Source organism: Giraffa tippelskirchi, chromosome 6 (genome assembly GCF_054371585.1).
Source record: "Giraffa tippelskirchi isolate mGirTip1 chromosome 6, T2T-mGirTip1v1.2.pri, whole genome shotgun sequence".
Taxonomy (NCBI): domain Eukaryota; kingdom Metazoa; phylum Chordata; class Mammalia; order Artiodactyla; family Giraffidae; genus Giraffa; species Giraffa tippelskirchi.
Genome location: NC_137280.1, coordinates 44,343,218 through 44,368,977, shown reverse-complemented (window position 1 = coordinate 44,368,977; position 25,760 = coordinate 44,343,218). Strand labels below are relative to the sequence as shown.

At 46.2% G+C, this 25,760-nt stretch overlaps 1 protein-coding gene across 2 annotated transcripts; it reads right to left on the bottom strand.

Moving 5' to 3' along the window:
* Positions 1–1,201: 1,201 nt before the first annotated feature.
* Positions 1,202–21,860, bottom strand: PRDM14 (PR/SET domain 14). Of its 2 annotated transcripts, XM_081501809.1 has the most exons (8): positions 21,574–21,860; positions 19,588–20,312; positions 18,771–18,824; positions 18,503–18,660; positions 17,300–17,570; positions 12,241–12,443; positions 7,237–7,338; positions 1,202–1,886 (listed from the first exon to the last, which is right to left on the bottom strand). In XM_081501809.1, exons 2-8 carry the CDS (start codon positions 20,285–20,287, stop codon positions 1,659–1,661), a joined length of 1,716 nt encoding a protein of 571 aa, XP_081357935.1. In that variant the 5' UTR covers positions 20,288–20,312; positions 21,574–21,860; the 3' UTR covers positions 1,202–1,658. The 2 variants fall into 2 exon arrangements, with proteins under 2 accessions (XP_081357935.1, XP_081357936.1); XM_081501810.1 differs by lacking the exon at positions 7,237–7,338 and having other exon boundaries at positions 21,574–21,818.
* Between the last annotated feature and the right edge of the window lie 3,900 nt (positions 21,861–25,760).

Here is a 25,760-nt window from a genome sequence, read left to right as displayed (position 1 = left end):
GAGGCAAATGCTGGACCACTTCCTTCTTCCTTCAGCCTTGATTTCCTTATCTGTCAGGTGGTAAACTCAGTGCTGCCATATCACAGGCTTCATGATCTACAGATGTTGGCCATTTTGACCCACATGAGTCAATAAATAAAATAAAAGATTATTCTCAGGACTTCCCTGGTGGTCCAGTGGTTAAGAATCCATCTTGCAATGCAGGAAACACAGGTTTGATTCCCTGGTCAGGGAATTAAGAGCCCACATGCCACAGAGAAACTCAGCCTGCACACAACTGAGACCTGACACAGCCAAGTAAACAAATAATTATTTAAAAAGAAAGCAAGAAAAGATTATTCTCCACAAGCTTGCATCAGTCTTGTGACAATGTCTGCCAAGGAGCTATAGTTGTCTCTTCATCAGGAATGAAACCTAGGGCAATATAAATACATTTATTTATTTCTTGGCCTATTGCAATTTTTAGCCATTCTTCACTTGGTAATAACATTTCTCTTGAAAGTCCCTTGGATAGCAAGGAGATCAAACCAGTCAATCCTAAAGGAAATCAACCCTAAATATTCACAGGAAGGACTGATGCTGAAGCTCCAATACTTTGGCCACCTGATACAAAGAGCAGACTCATTGGAAAACACTGTGATGCTGGGAAAGATTGAGGGCGGGAGGAGAAGGGGGTGACAGAGGATGAGATGGTTGGATGGCATCTCCGACTCAATAGACATGAGTTTGAGCAGACTGCAGGAGATAGTGAAGGACAGGGAAGCCTGGCGTGCTGCAGTCCATGGGGTTGCAAAGAGTAGGACATGACTTAGCAACTGAACAGTAACAACAATAACTTTTCTTCCCTATTTGTTGAAGGTCACAGATGGTGAATGAGTACCTTCTGTGTCCTCCAAGCAACTTTGTTTGGTGCTAAACAAACTATTAACAGACATTTGTCAGTTAACAAGGGAGAGGTAGAAACTAAGGGTTTAAAAAATGAATTCAGGGGACTTTCCTGCTGGTTCAGTGGTTAAGAATCCACCTTTCAAGGCAGAGTTCCATAGTTGGAGGAGGAACTAAGATCCCACATGCCACAGGGCAACTAAGTCCAAGAGCTGCAATGAAGACTCAGTGCAGCCAAAAAAAGAGTTCAAATAAAATGAGAGCTTAGTTCATGTCTGAACACTTAGTTACGATACTAATGAAGCTCTGGCTTGAATGGATTTTTAAAGAATTTATTCTGTTAAGAAATATAACAGGGGATGTCCACAGACATATTACAAACAGGAGCCGAGGCAAACAGTAGAGAAAAATCCTCCTTTTTTTTTTTTTCAATCGAGAAATCAAAGATTCTGCTTCCTAATCCCTGAAATGAAACAGTCCCTTTCAGGGCTGATGGTGTGTTTCCAGACCTTAAAGCACTGTTAACCATCAGCCTTTCACTCCTTCCAGGTGAATTCACCCAAACTCCATTCTTGTTAGAAACCGTGAAAAATCATTCCTGCAAAAGCTGTTAAAACTACAGACTTAATAAATCTGGTAAATTCTACTGCTTGGTCAGTTCCATTATTCCGTTTCTCACCTCAATATAACTACCATTGGCTTGTGAGATATACCCATGAACACGAGAAACACCAAGACACATCTAGAGGCCTTGTCCTCCGACTCTCTGAGGGCTAGCAGTCTTCATGAGACTTCATGTGGGAGTGGAAGGCTTCTTGATCTGAGAAGGTTTTTCCACAGATGTTACAGAGAGAGCCGTCATCCTCCTTGTGCGAGCGCCGGACATGGCTGTCGTGAGCAGCGTGTGATGCAAAAGATTTACCACAATACTTGCATTTGAAGGGCTTCTCCCCAGAGTGCTGCCTGATATGCGTGCGGAGTATACTAGAGGCAGTGAATTTCTGCAGAGGACAGAAAGCAGAGGAAAAAATAAAATGCCATCCACCAATGAAACAAGGGAGTTAATTTCATTGTGACCGATCCTTGGTGTTGTTTAGTTGCAAAGTTGTGTCGGACTCTTTTGCGACCCCATGGACTGTAGCCCACCAGGCTCCTCTGTCCCTGGGATTCTCCAGGTAAGAATACTAGAATGGGTCGCCATTTCCTCTTCCAGGGATCTTCATGACCCAGGAATTGAACCCACATTTCCTACACTGGCAGGCGGATCCTTCACCCCTGAGCCACGTCAGAAGCCCCCACTGATTCTGATATCACTCTTTAGTTCTCCAGTCAACAAATCTTGGGCTTTAATGCTATAGGGCACTCTTGGTCACCAGGAGTAGCCTTAATAAAAAAGGACATGATGGACATGCCACTGGTTACAACAGTGGCCCTTCAATGGCTAAGATCACCTGGTTGTCCAGTCAAAAATGCAGGTTGACCTGATGAGTATGCTCTTTTGGTTAAGAAGGCAGCTGCATTTAAGCAGCTGGTATTGAGATCACACTCCAGGATGATCTGCATTATGGAAGGAATTGCTAACATTGGTCACTGTCCTTGCATACATGGGTACCTTATTGGTTTCTTTCTTCTTTTTTTTTTTTGTTTTAGTTAAACTTTTAGAGTAATAGTGATTCATATGCAGTTAGCAGAAACAATAGAGACTCTGGGTACCCTTCACCCAGTTTCCCCAGTGGTTGCATCTTACAACTATAGGATAATATTACAACCAGGATGTTGACATTGAAAGAGTCAAGAAAATTAGAGATACCAGGGGAACATTTCATGCAAAGATGGGCACAATAAAGGACAGAAATGGTATGGACCTAGCAGAAGCAGAAGATATTAAGAGGTGGCAAGAATACACAGAAGAACTGTACAAAAAAGATCTTCATGACCCAAATAACCACAATGGTGTGATCACTCACCTAGAGCCAGACATGCTGGGATGCGAAGTCAAGTGGGACTTAGAAAGCATCACTACGAACAAGCTAGTGGAGCTGATAGAATTCCAGGTGAGTTATTTCAAATCCTACAAGATGATGCTGTTAAAGTGCTGCACTCAATATGCCAGCAAATTTGGAAAACTCAGCAGTGGCCACAGGACTGGAAAAGGTCAGTTTTCATTCCAATCCCAAAGAAAGGCATGCCAAGGAATGCTCAAACTACCACACAATTGCACTCATCTCACACGCTAGCAAAGTAATGCTCAAAATTCTCCAAGCTAGGCTTCAACAGTACGTGAACCCAAAACTTCCATATGTTCAAGCTGGATTTAGGAAAGGCGGAGGAATCAGAGACCAAATTGCCAACATCTGCTGGATCATCAAAAAAGCAAGAGAATTCCAGAAAAACATCTACTTCTGCTTTACTGATTACGCCAAAGTCTTTGACTGTGTAGATCACAGCAAACTGTGGAAAATTCTTCAAGAGATGGGAATACCAGACCACCTAACCTGCCTCCTGAGAAAATTGTATGCAGGTCAAGAAGCAACAGTTAGAACTAGACATGGAACAACAGATTGGTTCCAAATCGGGAAAGGAGTACATCAAGGCTGTATATTGTCACCCTGCTTATTCAACTTCTATGCAGAGTAAATCATGTGAAATGCTGGGCTGGATGAGGCACAAGCTGGAATCAAGACTGCCAGGAGAAAATATCAATAACCTCAGATTCGCAGATGATGCCACCCTTATGGCAGAAAATAAAGAGGAACTAAAGAGCCTCTTGATGAAAGTGAAAAAGGAGAGTGAAAAAGCTGGCTTAAAACTCAACATTCAGAAAACTAAGATCATGGCATCTTGTCCCATCACTTTATGGCAAATAGATGGGGAAACAATGGAAACAGTGAGAGACTATTTTTGGCAGCTCCAAAATGACTGCAGATGGTGACTGCAGCCATGAAATTAAAAGACGCTTGCTCCTTGGAAGAAAAGTTATGACCAACCTAGACAGCATACTAAAAAGCAGAGCCATTACTTTGCCAACAAAGGTCCATCTAGTCAAAGCTATGGTTTTTCCAGTAGTTGTGTATGGATGTGAGAGTTGGACTATAAAGAAAGCTGAGCACTGAAGAACTGATGCTTTTGAACTGTGCTATTGGAGAAGACTCTTGAGAGTCCCTTGGACTGCAAGGAGATCCAACCAGTCCATCCTAAAGGAGATCAGTCCTGAGTGTTCATTGGAAGGACTAATGCTGAAGCTGAAACTCCAATACTTTGGCCACCTGATGCGAAGCAGACCCTGATGCTGGGAAAGATTGAAGGTGGGAGGAGAAGGGGATGACAGAGGATGAGATGGTTGGATGTCATCACCGACTCAATGGACATGAGTTTGAGTAAGCTTCAGGAGTTGGTGATGGACAGGGAAGCATGGCATGCTGCAGTCCATGAGGTTGCAAAGGGTCAGATGTGACTGAGCAACTGGACTGAACTGAACTGAACAGAACATTTCCACCACAAGGACCCTCATGTTGCCCTGTGACAGGCACACACAGTTCCCTCCCACTCCTACTTTTAAGCCATTGCAACCACTAATCTGTTCTCCATTTCTCTAATTTTATTATTTTGAGAATGTTATGTATATGGAAGCATAGAATATGTAAGCTTTTGGGATTGGCGGTTCTCCCAGAATTTTTTTTTTGCTTTTTGCAGATTCACACAAGTTGTTTCATGTACAACAGCTCATCTTTCATTATAAAAATTATTTATTTATTTACTTTTGGCTGTGCTGGGTCTTTGTTGCTGTGAGGCCCTTTTCTGTAGTTGTGGAGGGCGGGGGCTACTCGCTAGTTGCAGTGCCCAGGCTTTCCACTGTAGAGTCTTCTCTTGTTGCGAAGCACAGGTTTTAGATGCATGGGTTTCACTAGTTGTGGCATGTAGGCTCACTAGTTGCGGCTTCCCAGCTATATAGCACAGGCTCAATAGTTCGGGCACACAGGCTTAGTTGCTCTGCTATATATGGGATTTTCCTGTATCAGGGATCGTTTCCGTGTCTCCTGCACTGGCAGGTGGATTCTTTCCCACTGGACCACCAGAGACATCCCCGCTCACCCATTTTGATTGCTGAGAATTCCATGGTGTGGATGTTCCAGTCTGTTTAATCGCCTACCCATGGAACGGTATCTGAGTTATTTCCAGTTTGAGGTTTCTATGAATAAAGCTGCTATTAATATTTGTGTACAGGTTTTGGCATGAACACATAAACTTTCACTGCTCTGGGATAAATGCCCAGGAGAGCAATTGCTGGGTTGAACGGTTGTTACAAGTTTAGTTCTTAAACTGCCAAACAGTTTTCCAGAGTAGTTCTACTATTTTAGGTTCACAAGTGCTTTGCTGTTTTTACATGGCCACTTCGTTTCTTTCCCTTACTTACAACCTTTTCCCTAATTCATTTCACTACTCTGCTCTGACCTTTGTCACTTTCAAGTATTTATTAGAGATGTAATGACCCCAATTTGGGAGTCTGCTGACAGTGATACAAAACACCAGGTTAAAGCAGTGACCTGGGAGTTTCAGGACTGGGTCCATGCTCAGTTGGACCACTGCTCAGTAAGGAGCACAAGCTCTAGGTGCCTAGGACACCCAGATAAGGACAGTCTCCATCAGCTTAGGTGACAGGAGTCTGACTAGAAGTCAGAACCTCGGGGCTTCCCTATGGCTCAACGGTAAAGAGTTCTGTCTGCCAAATGCAGGAGACGTAGGTTGGATTGCTGCTCTGGGAAGATCCCACATGCCTAGGAGTAACTAAGCCTGTGCACCACAACTATTGAGCCTGTTCTCTAGAGCCTGGAAACTGCAATTACTGAGCCCATGGGCTGCAACTACTGAAACTTGTGAGCCCTAGAGCCTGTGCTCTGCAACAAGAGAAGCCACTGTAAGGAGAAGCCTGTGCACCACAGTTAGAGAGTAGGCCCTGCTTGCCATAACTAGAGAAAAGCCTGTGCAGCCACGAAGACCCAGCAGAGCCAAAAATAACTCACTAACTAGCTAAATTAAAAAAAAAAAAAAAATTAGAACATCAAACAGCTCATTTATGACCCAATGCATTGAGTCACCCCTTTGGGCATCTCTCATTCCCAGATTAGCCAGAAATTCAGGGTGAGGATCAGAATTAGAACGCCAGGAAGCAGAGGGGCGGTGGGATATTTTGAGCCTGCTCTGGAAATCTGGCAGGAGATCATTGATCCCTCAGGATAGATTCCTCGTCCAAACAAATCCAGGGCCACCCTCCTTAGGTCTGTGCTGGCTGCACATTGTCTAGGTATGTCTTAGCCCCAATTTGCTACACTGATTATTTTCATTCTATTGACACAGTTTCTTTGGTGGTATCTGTTTCCCTAAGCCAGGTAGTTTTATTCCTGTTTTATTCCTCTTTTGGAAGTTTAAAAGTTATGCTAATAGACACTATATTTCTTTCATGGCTACATTATTTTTTTTTTTTAATGGCTTGATGATAGAAATAGCAGATTCTAGTGTATCCAATAAGATTTTCTAAAATGATGGAAATGTTATGTCCGTGCCAATGTGGTGGTCGCCAGCCATCAATGGTGGGACTGTTGAGCACTTGAAATGTGGCTAGTGCCACCAGGTTACTAAATTTTCAATTTTATTTCATTTTTAGTAAATTAAATAGCCACATATGGTTAATGGGTAACTACACATCGGACAGCCCAGATGTACCTCATCGAAATAGGACATGAGATGTTTTGGTATAATATTTTTAAAGCATGGTCAAACTTTTGTTCATAACCCAGCAACCCCTAACCACAATATATTTGTCTCTTCATTTTTATAAATCAGTATTCTGTTTAACAAGATTAGATGCTACTTCAGCAAAAGTGCTCTGGAAACCAAGATCAGCAAAATTTAAGAGTCTGTACTTCAAAAAAAAAGGCAGTCTGTACTTCATGTCTGTTATCATTGGAATCCTATAAATTTAGGGTCCATTTCGTAACAAATGCCTTAAGTGCCAATTTGGCAATAGTAGGTTGTATCTGATCATTGTAAGCAAACATGAGTATAATCTGGGGTGGAAATTGGGGATGGGCTAACGATGTATTAATTTACCAGGGACTCATTATAAGCCAGGGTTTATTCTATAAATTCTTATCCATGGACACGCAAACAGGGCTCAAGGCAGATTCCTTAAAAGAAGGTTCCGCTGAGACTTCCCTGGCAGTTTAGTGGTTAAGACTCTGCACTTCCACTGCAGGGACATGAGATTGATCCCTGGTTGGGGAACTAAGATCCCATATGCTGTGTGCGGTGCACTGTGTGGGGTGGGGCAAAAAAAGGGAAGGTTCCATTTACCTTAGTACAATACACACAGTGGTAGGGTCTGTCTCCAGAGTGGACTCTCAAGTGTTTGTTTAGACTGGAAGATTGAGAGAAACATTTCCCGCATGTAGAACACTAAGACAGAAAAGAAAAATAGAGCTGAAACCACATTTTCCCCTAAGAAGTTAACTTCACTATTATGTTTATCTCGGGCGGTGGTGATGGTGGGGGAGAACTACTGCATTTATTCTGTGCATATCTGTAGGCAGAGATCGAGCAGACACAGGCTGAGGGTCTAGTTGAGACAGGTGAGGGCATCACAGGACTCTGGGGAAGAAATGGACACCACCATTCTGATCCACAGCCTACTCAACGCTGTGGCTCCAAGCAATTCCTCGTAAGTCTTTGGGTGTCAGCTGCCTAGATATACAACCCTGGTGTGTAACAGAGGCCTGAATCTGTCCTGCTTGGTCAACAGGTAGCTGTGTGACCAGAACAAATCAGTTAAGCTCGGCGTCTTTGCTCAATTTTCCTCACGGGTAAAATACTTGCCCTGCCTTTCTCACAAGGCTGGGAGGAAATTGCAAGCCCTCAGCAATGAATTCACCAAGTCTTTATGGAGAACCTCTCAACACTCTGCTAGAGACAAGGAGTAAAAATCTCGTGGGAGTGGGGACAGATATATAGACTAAAGTGGCAATACAGGTGACAGATGATGCAAAACATGTACCTACAAAAAAAAAAGGGCAATTTTTTGGGGGGCGGGTGAGAGCACGCAGTATAGCCACCTGCTATAGGAATGAACTACTATAAGAATGACAGGCATGAACTATTGCTGTCATTTCTCTGTGTTCTTGACTCTGATGACTCCTGTCCAATCTTCTCAGGAATTCTGAAGCAGGTAAAAGAAACTACTGTGCTTCTGGACTCTCTTCCGCAGGTGTCTTTATGGGCACACATGGGAACCTGGGTATTTCTATTATTTTTTATTTATTTAACTTATTTATTTTAACAATTTTTATTGGAGTAGAGTTGTTTTAAATGGTTGTTAGTTTCTGCTGTATAGCAATATGAATCAGTCACACGTGTGTGTGTGTGTGTGTGTGTGTGTGTGTGTGTGTGTGTGTGTGTGTGTGTGTGTGTGTGTGTGTGTGTGTGTGTGTGTGTGTGTGTGTGTGTGTGTGTGTGTGTGTGTGTGTGTGTGTGTGTGTGCCCTCTTTTTGGGATTTCTTTCCAATTTAGGTACCCCAGAGCATTGAGCTCCCTGTGCTACACAGTAGGTTTTCATGAGTATCTATTTTATACATAGTAGTGTATAATGTTAATCCCAATCTCCCAGTCCACCCCCCTCCCCCCTTTGGTATCCATGTCTGCTTTGAAAAATAGGTTTATCTGAACCATTTTTCTAGATTCCACATATAAGCGATATTATGTTTGTTTTTCTCTTTCCAACTTACTTCACTCTATTTGACGGTCTCTAGGTCTATCCACATCTCTGCAAATGAACCTAGGTATTTTTAGATGGTGGGATTTGGGAGTGGATTTTAAAAATCTTCTCTAGTTTTTCTTTACTACTTGAAGTTCTAATAAGGAGCATGTATTGACATTGAAAGTGAAGGTCGCTCAGTCGTGTCCAAATCTGTGACCCCATGAACTACACAGTCTAAGGAATTCTCCAACACTATAATACTGGAGTGGGTAGCCTTTCCCTTCTCCAGGAGATCTTCCCAACCCAGGGATGGAACCCAGATCTCTCACATTGCAGGCAGATTCTTTACCAGCTGAGCCACAAGGGAAGCCCGTATTGCCATTACTAAAGCAAAAATAGTCAGATGTTCAAGTTAACATTGCAGAAAAACAGATCAATTTTAAATGAAAAGGAAGCAATTAGAACATGAACCTGTTCTTGGAAATTAAAAATAAACAATGAAAATGTACAGAATAGAAATGCTGTATCAATAAGCTCAGCTGACTGCTAAAGACTGAAACATGACATAAAAATGAAGGTTGAGAACTCTCAGAGAATGCTGATGAAAAAAATTAAAGGTTAATAAATACAAGGAAGTAGATTCAACCTAACATTTGGCTAAAAGAAGAGAACAAAAATGGAAGATGGATAATAGCCAAGGAAAGTACAAGAGAGGGCGCCCCATCGGCGGTCCAGTGGTTGGCGGTCCAGTGGTTAAGACTCCGAGCTTCCACAGCAGGGGTAGGGGTTCAGTCCCTACTTGGGGAACTAAGATTCTGCAGGCTGAAAAAGAAACCAAATGAAAAAGAAACCCCGAAAGTGCAGAATTCCTCTGAGCTTAGGATCTGTGCCTTCAGATGGAAAGAATACCTTGTCTTTTACTGACTTCAAAGCAGGCAGGGGTGAAAAAAAAAAGGAAGGAAAGAAGAAAGAAATATTTAACACATTCTGTTAAAATTTCAGACATAAACTGACAAACCACAAGACAAACACAAACTAGCCAAGAAAATATATCTTATTTTATTTTTCAGGTTACTCTTTATCTTAACCACTGAACCACCAGGGGAGGTCTCAGAAAATATATTTTAAAATTTAAACCTCATAAATAACAAGATGCAAAGCCAAGCAAGACACCATTTTCCATCTATAAATATGTGAACATAATAAGAAGGATAATATTATTGTGGGAGACCTGGGGTTATTGACTACATACACTGCAAGTCCAGCTGTTGGACTGTCTGGAAAGGTGTGTGGTACCTTAATTCAAATGCCTTAAAATTGTACCTTTTACTCAATCTTTCTACTTCTAGGGCTTTACCCCAAAGAAATAATCAGAAATGAAAAACAGAGTGATTTATATATAATATTGTTCACTGCAGCCATATTGGGGGGAAATTCACGAAACAGTGGATTTGTTAAGTACATAACATCAGTGTGACCCCAAATGTATTAAAAATACATACACATATAGAAAAAAATTATATGTAAAATAACTTTGGGCCATAGCATATCTAGTGGTTTTTATTTTCTTTTTATCTCCAGTGTATATTATTTTCTCATGTTAAAAAATAAAAACTGCAGATAAAAAATAAAATTTTAAGTTTACCAAGTGAAGACATAAAAATCATCACACTCCCAGAGAGACTGCAGTTTAATGGTTTCTTTCCAATTGTGTTTCCATTTATATGTAAACATTATATATACAGTGTACATAATATTCTAAGTGACATCATTCCATACATGTTTTGCAACTTGCTTGTGCTTAATAAGCCAAAATTTGTATAACCAATTCCCTATTGATTTACATGTAGAATACTGGACAGTATAACTTTTTACTCTGCCAATCTATAGCTGAGAATAAAGAAGGCTGAGCACCAAAGGACTGATGCTTTTGAATTGTGGTGCCAGAGAAGACTCTTGAGAGTCCCTTGGACTGCAAGGAGATCAAACCAGTCAATCCTAATGGAAATCAACCCTGAATATTCACTGGATGGACTAACACTGAAGTTGAAGCTCCCAATACTTTGGCCACCTGATGCAAAGAGAAGACTCATTGGAAAAACCCTGATGCCTTTGCTGGGAAAGACTGAGGGCAGGAGGAGAAGGGGGAAACAGAGGATGAGATGGTTGGATGGTACCATTGACTCAATGGACATGAGTTTGAGCAAATTCCGGGCGATAGCGGAGGACAGGGAAAGCTGGTGTGCTGCAGTCTATGAGGCTGCAAAGAGTTGAACATGACTGAGCAACTGAACAACAAAAGGTGAGAAATGATTTCACTGTCTTAATAATTTAAAATATTCTTAGATTTACAAAAACAATTTGAGATAATTGTAAAAATACTCTGATTTTACAGCTGTATATAATACAGTGATTGTGGTATTTCCAGAAGCTTCACTGTGAACAGAAGGGGAGAGACAAGAGCAGTTTTATTTCTTCAAACGAAGAAAAGTGGGGCTGGCAGAAGTCCTGATAGCACTGAAGTCTAATCTGAATCTGTTGGTCTGTACCCAAGCCCCATCCTCTTTATCCTAATTAAGACCAGTGTAGTCAGCACTTTCTTGCACCAAGTCTGGCAGAGCCACCACGGATCCAGAATGGTAGACAATGGCTCCCTAATGCACTAGTGTTTTTTTCTTCCTTACAGGGTCCCTGGCATGGCACAGAAGCCATCCATCCTTCCATGCCTGTAATTATCAATATGCCTGCACATTGGACCTAGGGATTATCATACTAAGCAAAGTAAGTCAGAAAGTGGAAGACAAATACCAAATGATATCACTACTATGTGGAATCTAAAATATGACACAAATGAAGTTACCTACAAAACAGAAACAGGCTCACATACACAGAGGTCCTTATAGTTGCCAACGCAGAAGAGAGTGGGGGAGGGAAGGATTGGGAGTTTGGGAATAGCAGATGCAACCTAGTATATATAGGATGGATAGACAACATAGTCCTACTATATGACAAGGGGAACTATATTCAATATCCTGTGATAAACCATAATGGAAAATAATATGAAAACGAATGTATATATGTGTATAACTGAGTCACTTTGCTGTACGGCAGAAATTAATACTACACTGTAAATCAACTATGTTTCAATAAAACACTAGAAAAAAAAAAGCCTGAACACATTATGGAACAAGGTGTAGTTGCCTGAAACCACAGGCCAAGGTCTTTCTCAACTGAGATGTCTCAACCCTCCCCCCAACCCCCAATCAACCCTACCTCCAAATAAACCAGACACTTCCACAGTCCTAGGTTCTGCTCACGGCCACCTGTCTCTGAGGCCTTTCATGGCCCACATGTAGAAGGACACCCTTCTTCTACCCCTGTCTACTACGCATCTGCCAACACTCAGGCATCACATCTCGGTCCATGGACCATCACATTTGGTCCATGTCTGCCCTTTCACAACACTGTCACTTCCTTCAGAGACCCTGTCCCATCCTCCCATCCCAGTAACTTGCACCCAGGAGGCCCTCAGGGTGCACCCAGGGGTTTGGGGAAGAAGCGTGAAAGCAGAGCGCTGGAGAGAGATGGGTCGCTGCCCTAACTCTTACCTTATGAGGCCGATGCTTCTCATGAACATGAAGGATGTGGATCCGGAGCCGGTCTCTCTTCTCAAAGGATCGTTTGCATAAAGAACAGGGAAATTTCCTGTCACCCGTGTCCACACAAGGCGTGTACTTTAGATGCTTGTCTCTGTAATAGCTGTAGGTAAATACCTTGCCACATCTTTCACACCTGTACCCTTCCGCAGACTCTGTCAAACACAGGAGGAAAAGTGGCTTGGTCAGCTACCTTTCCTTATTCTTACTTTCTTCAGGATGGTCTTTTACAACCTTTTATTACAAAAAATTTTAAACAAATACCAAAGTCAAAATAATAGAATAAACCTTCTTGGGCCCAAACACCAGGCTTTGACAGTGACTGACTCACATCACTTCCCCCCACAATGGATTATTTTTAATACCGATTTCTCATTTGTTTCATGAACACCTCAGCCCACAATCTTCAACAGATAATGACTTTTGGGGGGGGGCAGGGGCATGTGGGATCTTAGCTCCCTGACCAGGGATCGAACTTGAGTCCCCTGCAGTGGAAGTTCAGAGTCTTAACCACTGGACTGCCAGGCAAGTCCCTGATAACAACTTTTTGAAAAGCATAACCATAAAGCCACTGTCATACCTAATGGTCAAAACCTTATTCCTTAATAGATAGAAACACATATATATTTGTTTATAACACATATACATGCACTTATGTTTATTTTTCAGTCAGTTGGTTCAGTGTAGGATTCAAAGTCTACATGTTGTCCACAGTTACTATGTCTCTTCAATGTCTTAATCTACAGGTTCCTTTTCCTTTTTGTTCCTGAAATATATTTACTGAAGAAGCCCTTCCTCCAGCCCTATTTATGAACAGGTCAGTCCTATAGTTACTTCCTAACTGGCCTGTGTTACAAGGTTCATGTACCAAATACCTATCCTATTTGTGCTTTTCAGATCAGACTGAGCTACAAGTTCAAGCAGTTCACCCTTTTGGGGCCTTGATGGGCACCCAGAGCTTCTTCCCAGGCTTCATTAAGTGCTTCTCCATTGGACCCCATTTACAAAGACTTAGGTACCCTGTTAGCTAACAATTCATTTCTCTGAGCTTTGGGGAAGATTCCAGAACTAAAACATGGGGTTAGTATGACTAGTTTAACCCTAACACTTACTGAGTTCAAACCAACAAGTGACACTATCACTGAGTGACAAGACTGAGAAAGGTAAATCCGTTTTCATCAGAGGAGGAAAGAGGTGGGGGAGAGGTTAGAGAAGGTGCAGCCAAATCTAGCAAAGGAGATGCCAGGCTCAGGGGTGTCTAGGTGTTGGGGTGGGGAGGGGGAGGACCAGGGCCACCTACAAAAGCGTTCCTGCTGAGGACACTCTGGATTCCAGAGGATCAAGTGGTTTTGACTATGAATGCATCAATGAACCCTCATTGCCTCTGCCCCAGGGAGACAGAGAGCAGCCAGGACTGAGTATGTGCAAGAGTGTATAGGTAGAAATTTTTTAGTTAGCTTGGGGACAGCAGGAATGCTATCCACTGGGGGCTTTGTTAGTCAATAACTGCGTCCTAGGCACATTTAACAGGTGGCTAAGGAAAGAAATCATTTTATCAAGTAAGTAAGCAGGAAGGCAGCTACCAGCCCCAGGACGATCCATAGCTCAGTCCCGTCTATCGCTTTCATTGAGGTGCTAATACTCTCAGAACCTCCCCGCTGGGACGGTTTTTGCTCGGAGCTAGAATTTTCATTGGTTAGAAATACCTGGACTTCCTGCTTCCGGGGTGGGAAGGGGGTGGTCTAGAAGACAGGGTCAGCGGGTCTTCACAAATTAAAGCCCGAAGGCACACTAAAAGTCAGAATTGGGGCTCAACAGTCAATTTGCCTAAGAACCACCACTTAGGCAGAAATGACACAGCCACCCTTACTAATTAGGCTTCAGCCGCCAACGTTTTCGGCTCCGGTTCTTGGAAATTTTATCTTAACCTAATTTTGTCCTGTTTCCTTTCCTTCCTTCTCCCTCCCATCTCAATTTTTTTTAGCGAAATGTTTTCCTAAAACTTATGATGCTTTCTGCCCCACCTAGACAACTCTTTAGATAGAGTTTGGTAGTGATTAAGAACTGTCTACACATTCCACACCCCCACCCCCCAAAACACACACTCCGCAGGTCTGCAAACTCAAGATAACCCGCCCACACAGGGCCCAGGCCCTTCCCTCCCACTCAAGACCTTAAAGGGGAAGGCTCCCACCAAGTCTCAAGGAAACGCTTGGATAAAACAAAAACAAAAACTTCCTCTTGAGAGGACAGAAGAATGTTGACTTTTCTTTCCTTTTAATTCTATTCCCAACCGTTCTTATTAACAGAAAACCATGAATTTATCTATTAGTCTTCCCAACCGAGTTGTTCACAAGTTCTGTCACAAATTATCGTAACTACATACGATCGTATGTAATAAGCGTCAGATATAATTTGGTTCAGAAGTGTAATACAGGGACTTCCCTGGTGGTCCAGTGGCTAGGACTCTATGCTTCCAATGCCAGGGACCTGGGTTCAGTCCCTAGGTGAGGGCACTAGATCCTAAGTTCTGCTAAAGAAACTTCATGCCACAACTATGATCCAGTGAAGTCAAATAAATATTTAAAAAAAAAGAAAGAAGTGTAGTACAGGTGGGGGTACTACACCAGGTACTACACCTGCTGGGGTTTCTCCCCACCCCACTGGCCATTGTAAGCCCTTATCCCTGTTGCTTGTGATTGTGATCTCTGATATCATGCTAATATACCATCATTCACTTAATAATTATTCTACTATTGGGCATTTGTTTCTGACTTTTCACAAATAGGAATGATGCTGTATTAAAAATCCCTGTGGACAAAGCTTTTTCTATTGGAGTATTTCCTAAAGATAAATTTCCAGGAGAGTATTACTGATACATCAAAGGTTATGAACATTTTAACAGCTCAGATACATAGTGCTGAATAACTTTCCAAAAAGATAATGATTCTATTTTGTGAGTTGTCAAGCATATACCTTTTTCAAATTCATTTCGCACTTCTATTTCAACAGTGCTTGGTACCTTTTGGGAAGTGACTAAAAAGGCTTGGTTTGGTGCCAAGTATGGGGCAACTGTGAAGTCCGGACCCCAGAGAATTCTGCCATCTCACCCCTCACCCTCATCCCTACACCATCCATAAGCTGGGGTACTGAGAAGACAGTTCAACAGCCCCTCATTATTTGGCCTCTGGAAAGAGACTGTTCATTGTTCACCTCTTAATCCCAGGTGAACCCATTCTTGCCCTTGGCTTCACTATTCCCCAAGCCCGGACTGTCTTGCCTCTCCCTGCCTAAACTGCGATGAGCATGTGTGCATGCTTAACCGTGTCTCTCTGCTACCCCATGGACTGTAGCCCTTCAGGCTCCTCTTTCCCTGGAATTTTCCAGGCAGGAATACTAGAGTGGGTTGCCATTTCCTACTCCAGGGGATCTTCCTGACCTGGGGATGGAACTTGAATCTCCTGCATTGGCAGGCAGATTCTTTACCACTGTGCCACCTGGGAAGCCCAAAACTCATCCCTTATTTCACCACATCCCTAAGCAGTTTTCCCCAATCTAGTCTAGTCTTCCACCTTCCTTCAATACACGTGGGAATTCAGAGCAGGAGCTATGAAGGTGTTTATGGTTGTCTCCTGCCCTGAAGGGTCTCAGTCTAGCAGGGAGACAAGCATGCAGACCATCACTGCAGTGTGATGAATGCAATTCACATTCTCTTTTACCTGCTACTTATGACATCTGTCTTAACAGAACAGAATGGTCTTCTACCCGGTAACACATATTAATTTGCATTTGTCTGGTCCCACCTATGAGATCACTGGTTCCCAGGCTTTTGTGGTTATAAAAATCAACCGCCCAGAGAGCTTTTTTAAAATGCAAATCCCCAGGGAGTGGGCTGATGGTCCTCTAGCTCCCTGCTACTGAAATCTGGTCCAGGGAACAGCAGCAGCAGCATCCCCTAGTAGCTTGATAGAAATGCAAAATTCCCCAGCCTGGAATGAGAATCTGCACCTTCTGAAAGGGCCCCACATGTTAACACAACACTAAAACTGGAGAGCAAGAGTCTAGCTCCATGCTCCTCTAAGTGGACTGAGACCCAGTAAGAAAAATATTTTACTCTTGAGACAGAGTTCACACACATCCACGTGAAACAAAAGCCTCACCAAACAATGCTTAAGTGAGATTCATATCAATATTTTCTATTCTATTTTATTCTTATTCTTTTTTCTTCTTTAATGCTGATCTCTACCACCAAATTGATTTCCCATCCTATTAACATATTGCAAGCCACCATTTGAAAAAGGTGCTCTGTGTATGGCTGAGACCTTTTGCTGTCCACCTGAAACTATCACAACATTGTTAATCGGCTATGCTGTTGCTGTTTAGTCACTGAGTTGTGTCCAGCTCATTTCAACCCCATGGACTGTAGCTCGTCAAGCTTCTCTGTCAAGGGGATTTTTCAGGCAAGAATACTGGAGTGGGTTGCCATTTCCTTCTCCTGGGGATCTTCCTGACTCAGGGATTGAACCTATGTCTCCTGCATTGCAGGCAGATTGTTTACCACTGAGCCACCAGGGAAGATCTAATCAGCCATACTCCAATACAAAATAAAAAGCTTAATTAAAAAAAAAATTTTTAATGAATAAACAGTGACTTCCTGAGTTGTGTGAGCCTCTGCAGAGATGAATCAGAAGCTTGCTCATCTAAGGCAGGTGTTGCATCCATTTATTTCACTTCTATTTTATTCTCTGGGAGCAGGTGAAAGGGTAGAAGAAAAAGTATCCTGGTGAATAGTAGTAGCGTCAGCAGCTTTGGAAAGAGGAGGGGATCTTCCTTCAGCTGGGCAAGACTCATGTAGCTAGAGACGCACTTGAGTTTGGGGTTCTACATTAGAGCTGGGAGGCAGAAGTTCCACAAGCAAGTGGAGAAGCTGCAGGAAGGTGCTGGTCTGGGCAAAGAGCACAGCCCTTTGACTAAGAGGACCTCACTGGGTGAGGCAAAGGTGCGCACTCACCTTCGGAGGACCCAGATGCCTGCTTGCCCTGCTTGAGGACCTGCAGGCTCAAGGGAATGTCCAGAAACTTCTCATAACAATCTCCGTACCACACGAGGAGCTCCTGGTTCTGGTAGATCTCCTTGCAGCTCTCGTAGAAGATCTGCCCTTGACATTGTACTGCCACCAGGTTCTGCTCCGACGGGAAACGGGCACAGTTGACATAGGACATCCAGTTCCCTGCACCTCCTTTTCCATCAATAAAGTGGCTCAACTGACCATCTTCAAAGATCTAAATGGCATCAAACAAACCTTAGAAATGTACCTTTTATTTCTCTTTTGGCTTGACATAGAAAATAAATTTACTTATTAAAAATGTATAATTCAAATCTCACACTTGATCATCAATATTATTAAGCCTAAATAGACTTATTAGCTGAAACATATCTGTCTAGGTGGTGTGACATTTTTAAAAGGATTTTATTTTTATCACCTCTTGATTCCCAAGTTTCTAGGGTGAGCATATATTAATTTCATAAATAGGAGCAAAGGGAACAGGAGGTTACATTTAATTCTATCAGTTCAAGACAACCAATTCGTTTGGTATTTTGTCTCAAATGAGTTTTCGTGTGTATTGATGGAGATATAATTTAATTCTCTCTCCAGTGGGTAATTCTGCAGTCGTCAATGCTTTGGTATTACAAACAGATCCTGGGAAGTCTGGATTTCAGATTATTTTCCTAAAGTATATTCCTCAAAATTCAGGGCAAGGAAGGATAATCTGATACAGTCTGAGAAACTGCAATCCTACCATCATACCTCATACAGAGTTAAGAGTAGCCGTTTTTAAAAATCCCCATTAGACCAATGATATCAAAAATTTTAAATCTGGTCTTTGTCCTTTCGGGCATATTCTTAGCATCACAGGGTAATATTTAAAATATTTTGTTTTGTCTGTAAATATAACCCAGGGTATTGGCTCTTTGTATTCCGGGGCTAATCTTCAGATGAAAATGCCTTAAGGCACTGAAAAGATACAGACTCCATGTGGAGGTGCTATCCCTAGGGGCTCTGCAGTTGCCTTCTTTTTATGTTGCAAAACAGACAGCACAAGACATCTGATTACTGCCGAGAGGTTCCCCTCTCCCAGAGGGGCAGAGGCCAGGCTTTATCCCGAGCGACCCTCCTCCCCACTTTCCGACAACCCATCAGAAGCAAATTTACCTCCCACATCAGGGAATTGTCTCCGTGTGTCTTGACTTCGCTGGTGTTGACCACTTTACCCTGAAAGGGCCCAAACCTGACTCCTTTGGCCACAAGACTACTGCAGAACACCCCAAAATGTGTGACTTCACCAAACTTCGTCTGCTGGAGGCAGAGACCTAACAGGAGACCCAGGGTAGGAAAGAAAGCCAGTGAAGAAGCCGACTGTGTTTGCTGCCGTCAAAAAAAAAAAAAAAATCAAAAAATCCAAGCCAGGAGCCCTGCCTACCTTCCGGTAGCTGAAGGGAGTCGTTATCCACAGTCTGAGGAAGAGAATCAGCCCCTAGAAAAAGACAGGATTAAGTTCTTATTTTTTTAGATAAAAGGTATTATAAAATGCCTTCATAAGGTGTCTTCCTCCCCACTCTCTAGAGCTTACCATTTGACCCATGGAGGCTTCCGGCTCCTTTTACATATGCAGTGTCTCATTTTAAGACTCAAAAGGACCCTAGTTGGTCAGGTGGTAATTAACTCCCGTTAGCAAATTCAAGGAACTTGAGAATCAGAAGTAATGCTGATTTTGGCTAAGGTCAGATGGCTGGAGGGGGACTCCCAGAGTGAACTGCAACTAGCTCTCACTGAGACACCTTGGGCATCCTGGTAGAATCTGAGCCCACCTGATCAGCCCACACACAGCAAGAGCCATTTCTCTTAAGACAACCTTGTTTAATCGTTAAGTCGTGTCTGAGTCTGCAACCCCATGGACTGTAGCCCGCCAGGCTCCTCCGTCCATGGGATCCTCCAGGCAAGAATACTGGAGTGGGTTGTCATTGCCTTCTCCAGGGGTTCTTCCCCATTCAAGGATGGAACCCGCGTCTCCTGCATTGGCACCGGGGAAGCAAAACAACCTTAAGAGTCATGCAGTTAAGCAAGTAGGGTTTCGGAGGTAAGCCTGGCCTCCCCAGCTCTATCTTCTGATGGAAGCACACACCCTCCCCGTCAGCACTCGCACAGCCTCGGATCCACCTGGAAGCGCCCCTTCCGCCTCCTGCTCCCACCTCCCTTCCAGTTGCCCCCGGCTCCCGCCTCATGGGGCCCGCCTTTACCGGAGCTGTCGGTGGGGATCAGGAGGCCCGAGATCGCGTGGTTCAGGCGGGCTGAGTGCTGTGGGCTGGGGATGACCCCGTACAGAACCAAGTGCAGATCTTCGTGGGTGAAGTGGTAGCGGCGAGATGCCTTCCCCTCTCGGTTCACGAGTTCGGGGCCATCCTCAGAGGGCTCACTGGGGGACCCCGATAACAGCTGCGAGGGCTTCGGCCTCTCAGGTAACAACGAAGCATCCACGGGGGGCGGCGGAACGAAACTCTCAGGTCCCCAACGCTGACCACCGTCGCTCCGGTCGGCGGTGTGTACCAAGTCCTCGCTGGCAGCGCCTGTAAACTCGCGACTGCCGTTTTGGAAATGCAGCCCCTCCCTGGGGAGGTAGGGAACTGGGTACCAGGTCGGCAGCTTGCTGTACCAGGGCAGGTCGCACAGCGGCTCTCTCGGCAGGGCCAGCCCGGAGCTCAGCAAGGGAGGCGCGGTCCGGAAGCCGAAGGGGGGCAGAGCTGGGGACGCGGCCAGGGCCTCCAAAGGCCGGAAAGGCTGGAAGCCCTCCTCCGCCGCGGTCAGGGTGTTCCCGTAGAGGCCATAGGGCAGGAAAGGCGTGTAGTAGGCGGCCAGGTGTTGAGGGCTGCCCTGGAGCCAGTCGGGCGGGTACCATCCCTTGTCCTGGGGTCCGGCTTCCCCCGGCGGCCGTAGGGCCATCCCCGGGCCACGGCGCTCGGTGGGTCTGCGGAAAAGCAAGCGCGGCCGGGTGAGGGGCGCGGGGCGCTGCAAGCCGGCTCCTGCGCGCCCAGCCTGCCCCGCCCGAGTCCAAGGTAACTGGATAAACTTCCCACTTCGATTCCTCAAGACCTACCCCGCACACGAAACAAAAACAGGAATGAAAACACCGCCCCCTCCCAAACAAAATAAAAACGAAAATCTGCCGGGATTCCGTCCGACACCGAGTTCCGGGTAAGTGTCGCCTTCGCGCTCCCTCTCCAGACACAACTTGACCGGGCAGCGCTCATTTCCAACACCTAAGCTCGACGCCCACCCCAAACCCGGCTCCTGCAAAATCCGCTTCAAGTTCCCTCCTCCGCCCTCTTCTCTGTCCTCCACACCCTCTTTTCCAGGGTGGGTCAGAGCCGCAGAACCTCCCCTCTCACCCGGGCTGGGGCCGAGTGCTAGACCGCGCCTGGGGACAGGCGGCAGCTCCGGGCACTTCCAGGTCTCTAGCAGAGAGGGCAGGGCCGAAAGCCTGGTCGGATCGCGTAGGAGTCGCGCTTCCCTAGCCCGGCGGTAGGTCCCGGGAGGCCGCTCCGCTGCTAGGCCCGGGTCTGACCCCGAGGACCCCGGCGGTCCCGGCTGCGAAGAGGAGGTGGAGGAAGTGAGTGCCACTTTCGGCTCCCCTCTCAACTCCGGAGCCAGCGCGGGCTCCCCACGTGCGCCGAGTCCCGCCACATCCCCCAGGTCGCTTGGGAAACTCGCCACCCCGCCTGGGGACTTAGGGATCCTGGGGTGGCCTCTCGGGAGCAGGCGACGACGAGCCTCAGGCCAGGTGGGGCTCCCGCCCCGGCGCCGCTGCCGCCCCCACCCCCAAAAGGACAACGTTTTAATGGACAGAAGTTCACCAAGCCTGGAGGCTGGAGCCCCTTCAGGGCAGGCGGGTCTCGAGGGCAAGATCAATGAGCCCAATAAGGAAACCAAGCGGGGTCGTGACTCAGAAATTAAAGAACACGGGGTCAGGAGAGGAGGTCAGCCACGACGAAGGCATCTACGCGCCCCCTTCTGAGACTTCCCAAAGGCGCTCGGCTCACCCCGAGGACCTGCGACTTGGGGTTGAAAGCCGCTTTAAGCGAGTTAAAACAAACAAAAAACCCAACAACTCCGAGAGGGCAAAACGACCCCTCAGAATGAACTGCGCCAGAGACTCCTGCCTGCGCTTCCCGACCACCCCGGCGGGCGACAGCCACGGGCCACAGCCGCACGCTGGGCTCCGCACCCACCTTGGAGAGCGCGCAGCCGGGCGAGCCGGCGACCAGGGTCCGCGGAAGGGCGGCGCGGGTTCAGGATCCGTAGGCTTCGAGCGGGCCCGCAGGGCTGAGCCGGGCTTAAGAGGGAGGGCGGGCGGGCGGGCGGGCGGGGCAGCAGGACCCTGAGAGCGCTAGGGTGGGGAAGAGACGCGGCCCACGCGGGTCCCCCGGGCGCGGCTCCTCCCCGCCCACTGCGGCCATTGGCCGGCGCTGGGCGCGCCCGGCTCCCAGGGGGTCGCGCACTTAACTCTTCACTTCTCCAAACCTCCCCGGAACCCCGGCGGAGAGAGCTCGCCTCCCGCTTTCCGGGGCGGTCACCGGTGCAGCTCCAGGCTGACCGTTGTTGTTGTTTAGTCGCTTAGTCGCATCCGACTCTGCGACCCCACGGACTGCAGCACGACAGGCTTCCCTGTCCCTCACTATCTCCTGGAGTTTGCTCAAACTCAAGTTCATTGAGTCGGTGATACCATCCAACCATCTCTTCCTCTGTTGCCTCCTTCTCCTGCCCTCAATCTTTCCCAGCATCAGGGCCTTTTCCAATAAGTCGGCTCTTCACATCAGGTGGCCAAAGTATTGAAGCTTCAGCTTCAGCATCAGTCCTTCCAGTGACTGTTCAGGGTTGATTTCCTTTCGGATTGATTGGTTTGATCTCGCCTGCAACCCAAGGGACTCTAAAGAGTCTTCTCCGAGGAGCAGCAATAACCGTGGACATCTGTGGCCGGGGTCCCCAGACAGGCCCCTTTGCGCTCACATCCACCTGCACCCGCGCCCGTGAGGCTGGGACTCGAGTCCTGGGGTCGCGCCCATGTCTCTCGGCTTCCAGTTCCCAAGAGCCGAGCCTGGCTGAAAGCGGCGTCCAACCCCTAGGACCCGATGGACATTTGTCCCTGACACCGCGTGGGGAGCGAGCATCGCTCCCTCAGGGCTCAGATCCGGGTGGGCTCGGCGCCCGTGCCGCTCCTAAGGTTTAGGGGGCGGGGGAGATTGTTGAACCCTCTCGGGGGCGTTTTACTTCTCCAGCGTCTTTCACTGTCGGAGAACCGGCCCGCGCGCCGCCCGGCGGTCCCTACCCCCGGGGAAGGCACGCCACCTCCGACGTTCGGGGCTTTTCAGACCCAAACCCGGCGCTCGAAGACCGCATTTTTATTCTTCTCGCCGGCTATTGAGGGAAAGAAAGGAACATTTAGACCCATTCACATTCACACGGGGAAGCATCTAGGGTGGGGGAAACCTTGGTCAGTCCCGGTGACCTTGGATCAGGTTCCTCACTGCCCTAGCTGCGGCTTCATCTTGGCAAAATGGGGCGAGCCTCTGAGCGCAAAGGTGCGGGCTGGAAGGAGAGACGGAGACCCTAATGCCCGGCTCGGCCTCGACTGTGTCACTAAACCTGGAGGGAACGAAAGGAGGCGGCATCCATCCGGCCGAAAGAGGCCACCAGAGGTCCTAAAGTCGGTGGAGAGAGGAGGCCTGCGGCGGAGCAGGGCATACTCCGTGACCCACCCCACTTACCAGAGCAGCCGCAATGCGGCTGGCGCCCTCTCCTCGAGCCCCGGGGACCTGACCTTACAGCCTTCGCCGCCCGCGAGCCAGTGTAGGGGGCGCGAGAGAGGAAGGCTAGCTCCGGGCCCCGGGTCTTCGAGGGCCCGGGCGATGCGCGCCCGGCTGCTTCTCCAAGCCGCCTGCCACGCCCACGTGAGGGGCCAGGTCACCTAGCCCGCGCGGCGCGGTCGGTGTCGCCTGCGCACCCCCGGGTCCAGACCCGTTTCCCAGGCGCCAGGACGACCTGAGAGGCGGGCGGCGTGGGGTTTTCTCAACAGGGCTGGGGTAACTAGGAGCCCAGAATTTCCTTCTCTCCTGGTTCTAGACTCTCTGCCTCACCTGAGTTCTTACGATCTTGGCTGATAGGTGAAAGATATCCGTCGGATCTTGTCCGAGGAGCCTCTGGGGAGGATATTGTACTTGGAAATGCAGAATGAATTCTGCCATCTTTCCGGAAGCAAGCACATCCCAGGACCCCCACGACTTCCCTTCATTTACTGTGTCTTCCTTCTTCCCAGACCTCACCCTAGGATTTAAAGACTGATGAGCACTTTCCCTTTCATGCACTGGAGAAGGAAATGGCAACCCACTCCAGTGTTCTTGCCTGGAGAATCCCAGGGACGGCAGAGCCTGGTGGGCTGCCGTCTATGGGGTCGCACAGAGTCGGACACGACTGCAGCGACTTAGCAGCAGCAGCAGAGCCTGTACTTGAGTGGTCTCTGGATGTTAGGTCCTCAAGGGACCATTTTTTAGTGCAGTTGCTCACTGGTGGTGGCTTTAATTTAACCTTGGCAACGTGAACCTTACCTTATAAGTGAAACTTATAAGTCTTGTTCTGCAAAGATTCTAGATTTTAAAATATTTTAAAAATGTATTTTAAATTACAAGCTTGCCTGTTTGTATAGTTTAGAGATATTGATAAAAATAAAAGTGAAAATCCCCACCCACCCCTCATCCCTGCTCTGCAGAGGTAAAACTCACCAAAGGTTTGGTTTATTCCCTACCTCCATTATTTTTTTAAAAACACCAGACTTTTATTTATATTTATATATGGAGGATTTAAAAAAAACAAACCTGGGATTAACTTTTCTCATTAACCATTAGTTTTGTGACTAACAGTATATTTGTTGTTAGGACTTTGGAATTCTACATTCAAATGTGCATATCTTTCCTTTTCATTTCTCTTATTTTCATAGCTGCTTGTAAGGCCTCCTCAGACAGCCATTTTGCTTTTCTGCATTTCTTTTTCTTGGGGATGGTCTTGATCCCTGTCTCCTGTACAATGTTACGAACCTCCGTCCATAGTTCTTCAGGCACTCTGTCATCTAGCACATGTATTAACAGTTCCTTCAGATACTCACGGCTGAATATCAAGAGTTGGTTGAAAGGACCTCGAAATTAGTCCAAAGTCCTTAAGTTATGTCTGACTCTTTTGCGACCCCATAGACTGTAGCTGGCCAGGCTCCTCTGTCCATGGGATTTCCCAGGCAAAGATACTGGAGTGGGTTGTCATTTCTTCCTCCAGGGGATCTTGCTGACCCAGGGATCAAACCAAGTCTCCTGCATTGGGAGGCAAATTCTTTATCACTGAGCCCCCAGGGAACCTTATAATAGTTGCATGGTGCAGAAATTCATTTTATGAGTATACCCTTAATTTTTCAGTATCCTCTTACAAAGGTACTTGAGTTGTGACCAGTTTTTCAACCCTTCGAGCTGTTATTTCTGGAACATTGTTACAGAGATATGTATTTGTGCTACTGCCTGCAGAATAAATACCCAAGTGCTAAATCTTTGGATCAACAGGTATCAACAGTGAACATTTTTATAGGTACATGAGGCTGTTACCAATTTATGCCTCCATCAACAGTGGGTGTGAGTGCCCTGTGTCTCCACACCATCACCTAACACTGAATATTGCCAGTCCTTTAAAGCAGGGGTCCCCAACTTCTGGGATCTAATGCCTGATGATCTGAGGTGGAGATGATGTAATAATAATAGAAATAAAGTGCACAATAAATGTAATGTGTTTGAGTCATCCCGAACTGTTTCCCCCCTCCCAGTGGAAAGATTTTCTTTTGGGGAACTGGTCCGTGATGCCAAAAAGGTTGGGGACCACTGTGTTTAAAGCTGCCATCTCTCACATGGAAAGTGTATCTTAGTCTAATTTTCTTTTTAGTCATTTACCCAACAAAATCCCTGAACACCTTGCTGTCGATGTGCTGGTCACAGAGAATACAGTTGTGAGCAAACCAGCTCTGTCCAGCCCTGGTCCCCAAAGCGGTCTTATGAGGATGATAAATATTTGTGTGACTACTTGGTAAATGTGTAACTATGAACTGTGATCCAAAGAGAGCAAAGAAGAAAGCATAAAGAAGCAATGTAAAGGAAGAGGAGCATGACCTGACTTGGGCTGAGAGGACAGGGATGGTTCCCCTGCTCCAGAAAGTGTGAAAGATCTGAAATTAACTAGGTGATGAGAGCAAGTGGTCATCACGTGTGATTCCAGGTCAGTGGAACACTTGGTGTCAAGGCTCTGACACCTGGAAGGCATGTGACTCACAATAGTTCATGCTAATCCTGAGAGTTTTAAGGCAAAAATTGCAGGTTGGCTGCTCCCTTCT